Here is a 15,434-nt window from a genome sequence, read left to right on the forward strand (position 1 = left end):
AATAGTCCCGGGTATTACACCATTTAAATTATCTCCCTATCACAATGTATGGCGACAATACTGTTATTTGGAAATAAAGGTGCATTTTTTCCGTTTTGCATCCATCACTATTTACAAGCATATAATAATAATAATAATAATAATAATAATAATAATAAAATAACAAACAATAGAAATATTTCATCTTTACATGGATATTTAAAAAGTTTAGACCCTTAGGTAAATATTTTGTTTTTTTTATTGTAGTGTTTTTTTTTTTTTTTACTATTAAACATTTTATTTGGGTATTTTTGGGAGGGTGGGGTGTACATAGTATTTTTTTATGTAAATGTGTTTATTTTTTTTTTTTTTTAATGTAGATGCAGTTTTACTATTTGGCCACAAGATGGCAACTGTGAGTTTAATTACATTACATCACTCTAAGCATAACATGTATGCTTAGAAGGACGTAGGGGGATGTAAGAGGCAGAAAGAGCGAGGCTTCCGAGAGAAGCTGTCGCTTTTTCTGCTAGGGAAAGGGATCAATGATCGGGCACCATGCCCCGATTCCTGACTCCCTGGATAACAAACCGTGGCCCAGGAGTGCACGTGCATGCCCGCAATTGGCCACGGGAGCGCTCGGGAGCGCGCGGGAGCGCACATGTGGCCTTTTAAACGTATATTATATGTCCAAAAGGCCAAAGTAGTTAAAGACCATGCCTCCTGCAAAATAAATTCAAAAAAGTATTTGCAGGGTTACTCCAGGCTGCTCTAGGTAGTCCAGTTCTCTACCCGGAAAGAATAGATAAAAATAGATCAGTACTTTATATATTTGAGCACTCTGAGACACAGAGACAGACATTTAGAGAAGCAGGGGCATGACTACAAATCCCCGGGCCCTGCAAAAAAAAAAATCACCAGGCCCCCCGATCCCCTCTGCAACACCCCCCCCCCATTTTGGAGAGCAGGAGGGGTCGCAACATGAGAGGAAAGTGTGGCCGCACATCGGCGGGGAAGGGAGACAGTCCACAGTCCCCCCTCCCTCATCTCGGGGTCTCACCTCAGGGTGCTCCCCCCTTATCAGTGGCTGTGGGCGGCGGACAGGAACACTTACCTCCCTGTGTTCCATGCACCGGAGGTTAAGATCTCTAAGTGTCTGAGGAAGTAGCATGAAGCACTTAGAGATGGACCGGTGGATGGAGGTATGTGTCCTGCCGCCCGCTGCCACTGATAATTGCAGGAGGAAAGCATGCTGGGGGTAGAGCCCGAAGTGAGGGGGGGGGGGCTGTCCCCTATCCCCGCCAATGTGCGGCCATGCTTTCCTCTCATGTTGCGACCCCTCCTGCCCTCCAAAACGGCCCTGAGTGGGCCATTTCTGCTTGATCGAGTGACAAACATCCAAGCTTTCCCATTTATATTATTAGCAGGATATAAAACCTGTAGCCAGTACACAAGTGCCTTCCAAAAATATGATTAATTTAAAAGTGTCCAACTTCACATCTGCAGGTTACCTTCATAATATATCATGAATAATTATAGAGGAATCAAAAATTTGAGAGAGAACAAAAAGCAAAAAGAAAGCAGGCAGTGGGCACTGCTGCAGTGGCTTCATTTATTGTAGCAGAAGTCGGTGTCGAAAAATTCAAAACTTGTACAAAGTTGCATAAAAAATAAGTACACATACCAGGATGAGTGAGGAGGCACTGTGGATGAGGGTGGGTGCTGGGTACAGGATGCCTGACGGCCGTTTCGCGCACTACTGCGCTTCTACAGAGGCTGAGTTTGCAATGAAGATGGCTTCTGGCTAAATAGTGCCCGAAAGCCGGCGTGTGACACCACGAGTTGGTGCCGCCCTAATTTCCGCAATACGCATGCGCACGTTTATGAACGTAGGTTTAGAGCTTTTAGTTTCCCCACTCTTCCCTCCTCCTGTACCCAGCACCCACCCTCATCCACAGAGCCTCCTCACTCATCCTGGTATGTCTACTTATTTTTTATGCAACTTTGTACAAGTTTTGAACTTTTGCCACCGACTTTTGCTACAATAAATGAAGCCACTGCAGCAGTGCCTGCTTTCTTTTAGCTTTTTGTTCTCTCTCAAATTTTTGATCAATCTACCACTTCGGCCAGCTTGAGCATGCTGACCAAGGGCCCACAAGAGGAGGAGCATACTACCCCACTAGTGCATGTTCTGTAGCTAGATTGTATCCGTACTGCAGTGCCAACCTACCACCATATTTCGCATCTGCTTCATAATTATAGAGGACACTGATTACATATTGTACAATTTTTCCCATCAAAATTGATTTCACCCAAGTAGCAAAACAATTGTAGACATAAATAACGTGTTCATACCTCATCAAAGGCACATCATGCAATCTCTAGGGAACGTCAATGAGATGCCAGTACACTGCCTGCCTAAATTTTACAAAGTGAATAGGCAAGTGGCTCCCATAATTACAACATGGATGATCGTTATGTGGCCTAAGAATGAGGCTGTATGACTGCCTAAACATACTGGATGACCACCAATGAATTTCTTCTTTCTGGATGGCATGGGCATTTTCCAAGACGACATTACCAGGATTCATCGGGCTTAAATTGTGAGTCCCCGTTCACATTTCACGCGTTGCCATCCGTGTTTTGGCGGAAACGTGCGACATCAGAAGCAGTGGTGCTCAGCAGAGCTCGAATATTCGAGTAGCTTGAATATTCAAGCTCTTTTTCAGCTATTCGAGCTCGGTATTCGAGCTCCGAATAGCTGGAGCTATTCGAATGGGCTATTCGAGTAAACTCGAATAGCTCATTCACTATTCGCGCTATTCGAGCAAACAGCGCTATTCGAGCTCGAATACCGAGCTCGAATAGCGTCATAGCCCAGATTGATGTCCTTAGAGCCAATCAGAGGGCTCCCAGGCCCTCTGACGGCAGCCAATCACTGAGGGGGACCCTGGCCAGCCCCTACCCTATAAATAGCGGCCGCCATGTTCCGTTTCTCCGTCCTTGCCTGACTTTGCACAGAGAGAGATCTGCTCCTTTGTGCGTTGGCTTAGCAAGAGCTTTATTGTGGTCAATCACCTAGCGTTTTTGCTCACATACACCTCCTATATACACCTATATTGTTGTTAGTTAGATAGACATTGTATTTTAGTTAGTAGCTTTTGTGTTACATAGAGAGAGACAGCTGCTGCAGGCTTACAGCTTTAGGCCTCAGGGCCTGCCTGTGTGGGCAGCTGTTCTCTCCTGTCCTCTGTTTATTTCTCATCTATACCAGTATTTCTGCTATCCTTTACTACTGATTGATTGTATTTTGTATTGTAGTTATATACTGTAACTGTACTAGGACACTCACTGTCACTGTTCATAGGCTAGCTCCTGCGTGTGCGTGCACTCACTGTCTGTGTACACACACTCTATTTCCTTCTGATTACTACTTATTATTGTAACTGCTAGTTGTACTTCCTGACTGTTACTACTTACTTACTGTACTAGGGACACTCACTCAGTCACAGTTCATAGGCTAGCTCCTGCGCGTGTTTGTGCATGCGTGCACTCACTGTCTGTGTACACACACTCTATTTCCTTCTGATTACTACTTATTATTGTAACTGCTAGTTGTACTTCCTGACTGTTACTACTTACTTACTGTACTAGGGACACTCACTCAGTCACTGTTCATAGGCTAGCTCCTGTGCGTGTTTGCGCGTGCGTGCACTCACTGTCTGTAGTGTACACACACTCTATTTCCTTGTGATTACTACTTATTATTGTAACTTCTAGTTGTACTTCCTGACTGTTACTACTTACTTACTGTACTAGGGACACTCACTCAGTCAGTGTTCATAGGCTAGCTCCTGCGCGTGTGTGCGCGTGCGTGCACTCACTGTCTGTGTACACACACTCTATTTCCTTGTGATTACTACTTATTATTGTAACTTCTAGTTGTACTTCCTGACTGTTACTACTTACTTACTGTACTAGGGACACTCACTCAGTCACTGTTCATAGGCTAGCTCCTGCGCGTGTTTGCGCGTGCGTGCACTCACTGTCTGTAGTGTACACACACTCTATTTCCTTGTGATTACTACTGATTATTGTAACTTCTAGTTGTACTTCCTGACTGTTACTACTTACTTACTGTACTAGGGACACTCACTCAGTCTCTGTTCATGGGCTAGCTCCTGCGCGTGTTTGCGTGTGCGTGCACTCACTGTCTGTAGTGTACACACACTCTATTTCCTTGTGATTACTACTGATTATTGTAACTGCTAGTTGTACTTCCTGACTGTTACTACTTACTTACTGTACTAGGGACACTCACTCAGTCACTGTTCATAGGCTAGCTCCTGCGCGTGTTTGCGCGTGCGTGCACTCACTGTCTGTAGTGTACACACACTCTATTTCCTTCTGATTACTACTTATTATTGTAACTGCTAGTTGTACTTCCTGACTGTTACTACTTACTTACTGTACTAGGGACACTCACTCAGTCACTGTTCATAGGCTAGCTCCTGCGCGTGTTTGCGCGTGCGTGCACTCACTGTCTGTAGTGTACACACACTCTATTTCCTTGTGATTACTACTTATTATTGTAACTTCTAGTTGTACTTCCTGACTGTTACTACTTACTTACTGTACTAGGGACACTCACTCAGTCAGTGTTCATAGGCTAGCTCCTGCGCGTGTGTGCGCGTGCGTGCACTCACTGTCTGTGTACACACACTCTATTTCCTTGTGATTACTACTTATTATTGTAACTTCTAGTTGTACTTCCTGACTGTTACTACTTACTTACTGTACTAGGGACACTCACTCAGTCACTGTTCATAGGCTAGCTCCTGCGCGTGTTTGCGCGTGCGTGCACTCACTGTCTGTAGTGTACACACACTCTATTTCCTTGTGATTACTACTGATTATTGTAACTTCTAGTTGTACTTCCTGACTGTTACTACTTACTTACTGTACTAGGGACACTCACTCAGTCTCTGTTCATGGGCTAGCTCCTGCGAGTGTTTGCGTGTGCGTGCACTCACTGTCTGTAGTGTACACACACTCTATTTCCTTGTGATTACTACTGATTATTGTAACTGCTAGTTGTACTTCCTGACTGTTACTACTTACTTACTGTACTAGGGACACTCACTCAGTCACTGTTCATAGGCTAGCTCCTGCGCGTGTTTGCGCGTGCGTGCACTCACTGTCTGTAGTGTACACACACTCTATTTCCTTGTGATTACTACTTATTATTGTAACTTCTAGTTGTACTTCCTGACTGTTACTACTTACTTACTGTACTAGGGACACTCACTCAGTCACTGTTCATAGGCTAGCTCCTGCGCGTGTTTGCGCTTGCGTGCACTCACTGTCTGTAGTGTACACACACTCTATTTCCTTGTGATTACTACTGATTATTGTAACTGCTAGTTGTACTTCCTGACTGTTACTACTTACTTACTGTACTAGGGACACTCACTCAGTCACTGTTCATAGGCTAGCTCCTGCGCGTGTTTGCGCATGCGTGCACTCACTGTCTGCAGTGTACACACACTCTATTTCCTTGTGATTACTACTTATTATTGTAACTTCTAGTTGTACTTCCTGACTGTTACTACTTACTTACTGTACTAGGGACACTCACTCAGTCTCTGTTCATAGGCTAGCTCCTGCGCGTGTTTGCGCGTGCGTGCACTCACTGTTGGTAGTGTACACACACTCTATTTCCTTGTTATTACTACTTACTATTGTAACTTCTAGTTGTACTTCCTGACTGTTACTACTTACTTACTGTACTAGGGACACTCACTCAGTCACTGTTCATAGGCTAGCTCCTGCGCGTGTTTGCGCGAGCGTGCACTCACTGTCTGTAGTGTACACACACTCTATTTCCTTGTGATTACTACTGATTATTGTAACTGCTAGTTGTACTTCCTGACTGTTACTACTTACTTACTGTACTAGACACTCACTCAGTCACCTCGCCCACCAACCCACTCCATTAAAGTACCCCACTTTTCACCCGCCCTTTTAAAAAACTTTTGTGTTTACGCCCAAAACATCGAAGATGTCTGGAAGTGGCAGCCAGCGCAGTTTGGGCAAGGGGAAGGGCAGCAAGGGAATCAGGAGGAGAGGGAGCAGCATTGTGGCAAGCCGCGGGCGCGGCCGCGCCACCATGCACAGTTCCGCAGCAGCAGCGTCAGTGGCTAACATTCCTCCCATAGCCACTGGCCGTGGACGCCTTGGGCGCCGCCCAGCAGGAGCATCTGCAACTCACGCTGCAGAGACACAGCAGCAGCAGCGTGTAGCACCTGCTCCGATTTTCCTCCAGCCGGGTCGGAAACGTCCCATTGAGGAAAAGGATGCAGACACTGTGGTGCAACTGATGACGGAGGATGAGCAGCCCGCCATCAGCTCTGCATCCGAGGCCTCCACCCTCACCACCACCACCACCACCACCCCTGTTTGCAGCAGCCGCCCAGCAGGGCCTGGGGAGGAGGCCAGTTCACCGTCACTCGCCGACCTGTCATTCAGCAGTCTTTTGACCCCAGGCATCATGAGTAAATTGTCTGCTGTTGTTGGCGATCTTGAGGAGGAGATGCTGATGGGCACTTTGGGGGATGAGGGATTGGACAGCAAGACTGTGGCGACAGTCAAGCAGCCCATCCATGCATCAGGAGAGGAGTTTGGGGGGTCATCATCCCAGCAGGACATGTTTCAGGAGGGGGAGGATGATGATGACACGGTGACAGACAGAGACTGGGTGCCACCAGCTCCAGGGGATGTCGTCATCAGCAGCTCTGAGGAGGAGGAGGAGGATGCGCTTGTGGGCCTTGCAAGGAGGCGCATCATTGCAAGCATTGGCAGCAGTAGGCAGGTCCCACAGCCTGCTGGTGTCTCAGGCTCAGCAGCAGCAGCAGCAGCAGCATCTGCCAGTACCACCACCAGCCGCACCCAAGCCCCCCCCCCCCCCCCCCAACCACCACAGGGAGACAGGCAGCAGCGGTTCCATGCCGTAGGGGGTTGTTTTTGTCACCAATCTGGCGATTTTTCACCATGCCCACAGTGTACAGCAAGTACGCCACTTGCAACCACTGTCAGCAGAAGTTGAGCAGAGGTGCAGACCCCTTAAAGTTCAGCACCAGCTCGCTCATCAACCACCTTGCTGCGAAACATTTCCACCAGCATGAGGAGTTCCAGAGGCTGAAGGCATCTGGTGCTGGCAGTGGCACCATACCCATCACTGCACAGCCTTCAGCAGCAGCAGCAGCAGCAACAGCAGCCACCCGCCCTCCTGCTCCTCCAGCAGCACCAGCAGGAGTGCGGAAACGCACTGCTCCTCCCCCCTCTGCAACTCCTGCCGCCGACACTGAGGCCTGTTCTGGCAGCCAGTCCTCAGTGGCCTCCTCTGCTGTGTCCGCTGATTCCCGTGCCAGCAAAAGGCCACGCCAGAGCCTTTTGAGCGAGTCCTTCCAGGGGGTGGTTAGGGCTCTGCCTCCCAGCAGCCGTCGCGTGCGGCAGCTGAACGGCTTGCTGGCACGGGCCATGTGCTCCCAACTCCTGCCGTACACGCTCGTGCAGGAGGGGAGCAACATGCGTGCGCTGCTTGCTTGTGCAGCCCCAGACTGGCAGCTCCCCAGCAGACACTTCTTCGCCCGCAAGGCCATTCTTGCACTGCACCGCTTTGTGATGGCCAATGTGGAGCGAGGGCTGGAGCACGCGGTTGGTGAAAGGGTCCACGTCACCATGGACTCCTGGAGCAGCCGGTTCGGGACAGGCCGCTACCTGTCCTTCACTGTCCACTGGGTCAGCTTGGTGGAAGGGGGTGAGGATGGGAGAGCAGCAGCGGGCACAGCAGCAGCAGCAACACAGTGGGTGGTGCCACCCCGCAGGGTCAGGGGAACTGCAGCAGGTTCCTCCGATCCTCTGCCATCCTCCGGCACACCTGGCCAAACCCCCCGCCTCAGCAGCAGCGTGAAGGCCCGCCACTGCCAAGCGCTGCTGCACTTGGTCAGCCTTGGGAAGACCAAGCTGATGGCAACCCATGTGTTGGCCAAACTCCAGGAGCAGGAGAGGATTTGGCTGACCCCCAGAGGCCTCAGAGTCGGAGAGGTGGTGGCCGACAATGGGGCCAATCTGGTTGCCGCAATAGACAGGGGAAACCTGACCCACATCCCCTGTCTTGCCCACGTGCTGAACCTGGTGGTGCAGAAGTTCTTGCGCACCTACCAGGGGATGGGCGAACTGCTGGAAACGGCAAGGAACGTTGTGCGTCACTTCCGGCGCTCGGCTGCAGCCTGTGCGAGCCTGGAAGACGTGCAAAAGGAGCTGGAGCTGCCACGCCATCGGCTGATCCTTGACGTTCCGACTAGCTGGAACTCCACCCTGGCGATGTTGGAGCGTCTGGTTGAACAGAAGCACGCTGTCAACCAGTACCTTGCCCTGGCCACTGTTTCCGCCGCTCAGAGAAGGGACAAGACCAGCAACATCCCGTCCATCGTCCCCGATGATGACTGGAGGCACATGCAGCAGGTGTGCTTAGTGCTGGCTCCCTTTCTGCAGGCCACTAACATGGTGAGCAGGGACCATGCTATGGTCTGCGAGTGGGTGCCCCTGGTTTGTCTGCTGAACAGGGCCCTCGATGCTTTGCTGGAACAGGGAGCGGCAGCCTTGGACCAGCAGGAGCGGCAAGCAGCTGCACAGTCCACCTCTGAGGGGGAGGAGGAGGAGGACTTGGTGGAGGTCCCTGACCTTGCTGCTGATGAGGGGGATCAGCACAGCGCAGCTGAGTTGGTGCGGGGGTGGAGAGAGGATGAGGCGGCAGAGGAGGAGGATGAGGACAGCAGCACTGCCATCGATGTGCCAGCACACGTGGCCCGCCTCTTCCCAATGGCAGCGCACATGCTGGCGTGCCTGCGCAGGGACCCCAGAGTGATCCAGATGAAGCAGAGGGAGGAGATCTGGATCAGCATGATGTTGGACCCACGCCTCAAGGGGAAGTTGAGCCAGTTCCTGCCGCCTACAGGAGGAGACCCAGTGCAACAAATAAGGAGCTTGCAGCAGGCCCTTGTTGAGCGCTTGGAGGAAGCCTTCCCCCAGCCTTCCACCCCCACTGTCCAGCCAGCACAGAGGCAGCAGCAGGTGCCTGCATCCAGCAGCAAGCGCCCCACAGACCTGCTGTCTCTCAGCAACTAGCTCTACAGGACTGTAGAGGCTCCGGCAGCAGTGACTAGAGAGGAGGTGCATGCAGCAGCATCCTCCTCCGGTCACAGCCAGCGCCTGACCCGAATGGTGGCTGACTACATGGGGTCCTACAGCGGGCTTGACAGCGATGCCCCTGTTGATCCCATGGAGTATTAGGTCAAGCGCCTGGAGATCTGGAGCGAGCTGGCGCAGTACGCCCAGGAAGTGCTGTCCTGTCCCCCTTCCAGCGTGCTGTCCGAGCGCTGCTTCAGTGCAGCTGGTGGCGTGGTCACCGAGAAACGCTCACGTCTGTCTCACAAGTCTGTGGACAGACTGACGTTTCTCAAGATGAACCAGGCGTGGGTGGAAGGCGAGTTCCTGGCCCCTGTTGTCAGCGAGAGGGGGACATGAACTGAAGAACCATCGTTAATGTGCCTTACCACCCTTTACCACCTCCTGGCTCCTGCTCACTAAGCCAGCCTGGTTCACTTTGACTATTACGTCGCCTGCAGCCACACATTTTACACCTACAGTGGGATGCTGTGTACTGCCCTTCTGCTGTCTGTCTGTGTTTCCCACTGTCAGGGTACACAGATTTACCTTCTGCTGCCACTCTGCCACCAGCTATTATGTCAAACAATAGCTATATATCTGTGTAATTTGTTTTACAAACAAAACCAAAAAAACATTAAAAAAAAAGGTTTAATTTTTCTGAGGTGCCCGGGTTGAAAACTGTGTTGTCCCAGTTGTGTATTGGACACAATGTGGGCTGCACGACCGCTGTCTGGGACCTCCTGTTGTGTTTATTTACACCCTGGCATCACCGCTAGGTACCAGGGCTATTATGGCACGCTGCCTGCCTGCTGCCACACTCACAATACTCCTCCATTCCTCCTGCTGCTGCTGCTGTCTGTCTGTGTTTCCCAACGCCAGGGTATACAGATTTACCTTCTGCTGCCACTATGCCACCAGCTATTACGTCAAACAATAGCTATATATCTGTGTAATTTGTTTTACAAACAAAACCAAAAAAACATAAAAAAAAAAAAGGTTTAATTTTTCTGAGGTGCCCGGGTTGAAAACTGCGTTGTCCCAGTTGTGTATTGGACACAATGTGGGCTGCACGACCGCTGTCTGGGACCTCCTGTTGTGTTTATTTACGCCCTGGTATCACCGCTAGGTACCAGGGCTATTATGTCACGCTGCCTGCCTGCTGCCACACTCACAATACTCCTCCATTCCTCCTGCTGCTGCTGCTTTCTGTCTGTCTTTCCCACTGCCAGGGTACACAGAATTACCTTCTGCTGCCACTCTGCCACCAGCTATTACGTCAAACAATAGCTACTCACATAATTACTCCTCCATTCCTCCTGCTGCTGCTGCTGTCTGTCTGTGTTTCCCAACGCCAGGGTACACAGATTTACCTTCTGCTGCCACTCTGCCACCAGCTATGACGTCAAACAATAGCTGCTCACATAATTACTCCTCCATTCCTCCTGCTGCTGCTGCTGTTTGTCTGTGTTTCCCAATGCCAGGGTACACAGATTTACCTTCTGCTGCCACTATGCCACCAGCTATTACGTCAAACAATAGCTATATATCTGTGTAATTTGTTTTACAAACAAAACCAAAAAAACATAAAAAAAAAGGTTTCATTTTTCTGAGGTGCCCGGGTTGAAAACTGTGTTGTCCCAGTTGTGTATTGGACACAATGTGGGCTGCACGACCGCTGTCTGGGACCTCCTGTTGTGTTTATTTACGCCCTGGTATCACCGCTAGGTACCAGGGCTAATATGTCACGCTGCCTGCCTGCTGCCACACTCACAATACTCCTCCATTCCTCCTGCTGCTGCTGCTGTCTGTCTGTGTTTCCCACTGCCAGGGTACACAGAATTACCTTCTGCTGCCACTCTGCCACCAGCTATTATGTCAAACAATAGCTGCTCACATAATTACTCCTCCATTCCTCCTGCTGCTGCTGCTGTCTGTCTGTGTTTCCCAACTCCAGGGTACACAGATTTACCTTCTGCTGCCACTATGCCACCAGCTATTACGTCAAACAATAGCTATATATCTGTGTAATTTGTTTTACAAACAAAACCAAAAAAACATTAAAAAAAAAGGTTTAATTTTTCTGAGGTGCCCGGGTTGAAAACTGTGTTGTCCCAGTTGTGTATTGGACACAATGTGGGCTGCACGACCGCTGTCTGGGACCTCCTGTTGTGTTTATTTACGCCCTGGTATCACCGCTAGGTACCAGGGCTATTATGTCACGCTGCCTGTCTCATTGACTGCCTGCTGCCACACACTCATCCTCCTCCTCCTGCTGCTGAATTTACCTCCTGCTGTCTGTGTGTTTCCACTGCCAGGGAGCACATACAATCGCGCTTCCAACATGCGTGCGCCACCAGCTATTTGTTACGCTCAAAAATAGCTGCATTTCTTTAAAAAAACAAAAAAAATTATATATACTTTTTATTAATACTGTGTGATATTATTTTTAGAGGTGTCCGGGTTGAAAACTGTGTTGTCCCAGTTGTGTATTGGACATGATGTGGGCTTCACGACCGCTGTCTGGAACCTCATGCTGTGTATTTACGGCCTGGTACCACCGCTAGGTACCACACAGCCTATTATGTCTCGCTGCCTGCCTCATTGACTGCCTGCTGCCACACAATCATCCGCCTCCTCCTGCTGCTGCTGCTGAATTTACCTCCTGCTGTCTGTGTGTTTCCACTGCCAGGTAGCACATACAATGGCGCTTCCAACATGCGTGCGCCACCAGCTATTTATTACGCTCAAAAATAGCTGCATTTCTTTAAAAAAAAAATATAAAAGAGAAATAAGTGAAGAAGAAGACGATATAGAAAAAGAAGGAGAAGAAGAAGAAGAAGAAGAAGGAGAAGAAGATGAAGAAGATGAAGAAGATGAAGAAGAAGAAGATGAAGAAGATGAAGAAGATGAAGAAGAAGAAGATGAAGAAGATGAAGAAGAAGATGAAGAAGATGAAGAAGATGAAGAAGAAGAAGATGAAGAAGATGAAGAAGATGTAGAAGAAGAAGATGAAGAAGATGAAGGAGAAGATGAAGAAGATGAAGAAGATGAAGAAGATGATGAAGAAGAAGAAGAAGAAGAAGAAGATGAAGAAGAAGATGAAGAAGATGAAGAAGATGAAGAAGAAGAAAAAGAAGATGAAGATGAAGAAGAAGAAGAAGAAGAAGAAGAAGAAGATGAAGAAGAAGATGAAGAAGAAGATGATGATGAAGAAGATGAAGAAGAAGAAGAAGACAATATAGAAGAAGAAGAAGAAGATATAGAAGAAGATATAGAAGAAGAAGATATAGAAGAAGAAGAAGAAGAAGAAGATATAGAAGATAAAAAAGAAGAAGAAGAAGAAGTATATACAGTACTGAACAAAATTCTGGACACAACTTCTCTTTCCACCTTTTTTTTTTTAAAGGAACATCCCCACATAATCACTTGCTGTTGTTACTTGGAAAAAAAGATGTTTCTTGCATCATTCACCCTCAAAACAAGTGTTGGAAGCTATTTAAAGCCAATTCGAATAGTCAGCTCGAATAATGAGCTCGAATACCGACTCGAATAGTGAGCTCGAAGTCCGAGGTCGAATCGAATAGTAAAAAATATTCGACTCGAATATTCGACTGAATTCGAATAATTTACTATTTGAATTCGACCAAACTCGAATAATAAAAAGGGATATCCGAGCATCACTAATCAGAAGTGCATAGACTGCACTGTCTGATGTTTACACTGCATGCTGCACGCATTTTTTAACAAAACGCATAGCTGTACTTCAGTGTAGTGAATGGGATCAGCCATGCAATGGATTGAAACGCAGAAGGCGTGCATGCATACGCATTACATTCCAATCGCACGGCCATCTGCTCTTGGTAATGTGAGCGGGGCCTAAGTCCAGACCTAAACCCCATTGATAGTCTTTGGGATATGCTGGTATAGAATTTGCACAGCGGTACAACTCTCACATCCTCTCTACAAGATCTTGCAAAAATATAAACTGCAACTCTGCATGGAATTACTCATTGTGTCATTGCAGGAGCTCATCGATGTTGGGCTACAGTAATTGTGTGCCGTAATCAAAGCTAAAGGTGGCCACACACCTTACAATTTTTTAAATATCTGTTCAATTTAAGAATTGCAATCAATTTTTCTGACTGATTGTAACATTTCATGAATATGACCAATGTACCACACACGTATGTTAAATTTTTCCCCAATTATGATAAAAATGATTGGAAACTCTGACAAAATTGCTAGGGTGTGGGTATTAATAAATTGACAATCTAACACACACTATACAATCTTTAGAAAGATTGAAGAAAAATATCTGGCATTCCAGGTCAATAAAAATTCGAAGAAAATGGGAAATCCGATCGGATTTTTCAGTCGAATATAAAAAAAATTTCAGGAGATCCAATCGTTTTTATCGAATTGCCGTAAAATCGGATCATTTTATTGTATCGTGTGTGGCCACCTTAACACTGGTTCAACAAAATAGTGTGTAACCCTGGTCTGCATGACAGACAATTGTGATGAGTGGAAAGGGTTATGCATTGTCTTGGTTCAGAGCCGCACATTGTGTCATCAGATTCAGACACAATGCTGAGCTGCTTGTTTTAACATATGCTCTGAAACTATCAGCGAGTGTGAGTGTGTGTGTATATATATATATATATATATATATATATATATATATATATATATATATATATATGAGATTAAATACAATTTTAATTTACAAATTATTAATATGCTGTTCTTTTCTAGACAGTGAAACTTGCTGGAAATGTCCTGATGATCAGCAGCCAAATGACCAGAAAACGCATTGTGTCCCCAAACTCTATGAGTTCCTGTCTTATAAAGAAGACTTCCTCTCCACTCTTTTCTCTTTAGTGGCTGTAATGTGTTCTGCTATCACATCCTGTATAATAAAACTGTTCAGAGCACATTGGGACTCTCCAGTGGTGAAGGCCAATAACCGGACTGTGAGCTTCATCCTCCTGACCTCCATACTGCTGAGCTTCCTCTGTGTCTTCTTGTTCCTGGCTCATCCTGTGGATATAACCTGCATGCTGAGACAGGTTTTATATGGAATATGTTTCTCCATTGCTCTTTCTTCGGTTCTGGCCAAAACCATACAAGTCTGCATTGCTTTCAAAGCCACCAAACCCGGCACTATCTGGAGGAAGTGGGTGGGAAGCCAAGTGTCTAATTCTGTAGTTGTTTCCTGTTCCTGTGTCCAAGTTCTGATCTGTGTAACTTGGCTGTCAGTGTCTCCTCCCTATCAGGAATATGACATGTTGTCTTCCTCTGGGAGGATTGTCATTCAGTGTAATGAGGGGTCAGTGGTTTTCTTCTACTGTGTGTTGGGTTATATGGGGTTTCAGGCTGGTGTCAGCTTAGTTCTGGCTTTCATGGTGAGGACATTACCGGACAGCTTTAATGAGGCCAAGTACATCACGTTCAGCATGCTGGTGTTCTGCAGTGTCTGGATTGCCATGATCCCGGCCTATCTGAGCACCAGAGGGAAGTACACTGTGGCTGTGCAGATATTTGCCATACTCACCTCCAACTCTGGGCTATTAGGATGTATATTTCTCCCAAAATGCTACCATATTCTCCTAAACACCCAGGTCTACACCAGGAAACCAATTGTAGTGAAATAAATTATTTAAATAGCATAGTGGCTACAGCAGAATGCTTTATTTCATTGTGGACCCTGAGCAGACTATCTGGACTTACCTAGGGCTTCCTCCAGCCCCTTTAGCCCGCAAGGTCTCCCAGCATCCTTTGGATTACTTCCGTGGACCTGCTGGTGGCTCCGGTAATCCAGTGACTTCGACTGAAGTCGTGCAGGTGCAGTCCATGCACGCACCCGGTGCATCATCACACAGGTTGCAGTAAGGGTCCTGCACATGCGCAGTTCTCTAAAGACTGAGCTGCGCTTGCGCAGAGCACTTCCGGCGACTGGCCTGACGACGCGCCGGGTACGCACAAGGCCCACAGATGTGCTACTTCAACCGAAATCACCGGATTCTCCGAGCTACCAGCGGGACTGCGGAAGGGACCCAGAGAATTGCGGGAGACCTTGCAGGCCGCGGAGGGCTGGCAGAAGTCCAGATTTGAATGCTCAGGGTACCTTTTGAAAGTTTATACAAATGCGCATAAAATTGGTAACTTGTGATAGTGAAGGTTTTTCTGCAATACTGCAATATTGTTTAAACAAATACTTGTGT

At 47.7% G+C, this 15,434-nt stretch overlaps 1 protein-coding gene across 1 annotated transcript in view; it reads left to right on the top strand.

Moving 5' to 3' along the window:
* LOC137541475 (vomeronasal type-2 receptor 26-like) overlaps positions 1–14,864 on the top strand; it is a 93,146-nt gene extending 78,282 nt beyond the window's left edge. Inside the window, exon 6 of the mRNA XM_068265020.1 lies at positions 13,966–14,864. Coding sequence (XP_068121121.1) covers positions 13,966–14,864 — 899 coding nt within the window. The remainder of the gene's footprint in view (positions 1–13,965) is intronic.
* Positions 14,865–15,434: the final 570 nt, after the last annotated feature.

The sequence above is a fragment of the Hyperolius riggenbachi genome, chromosome 1, assembly GCF_040937935.1.
Source record: "Hyperolius riggenbachi isolate aHypRig1 chromosome 1, aHypRig1.pri, whole genome shotgun sequence".
Lineage (NCBI taxonomy): Eukaryota > Metazoa > Chordata > Amphibia > Anura > Hyperoliidae > Hyperolius > Hyperolius riggenbachi.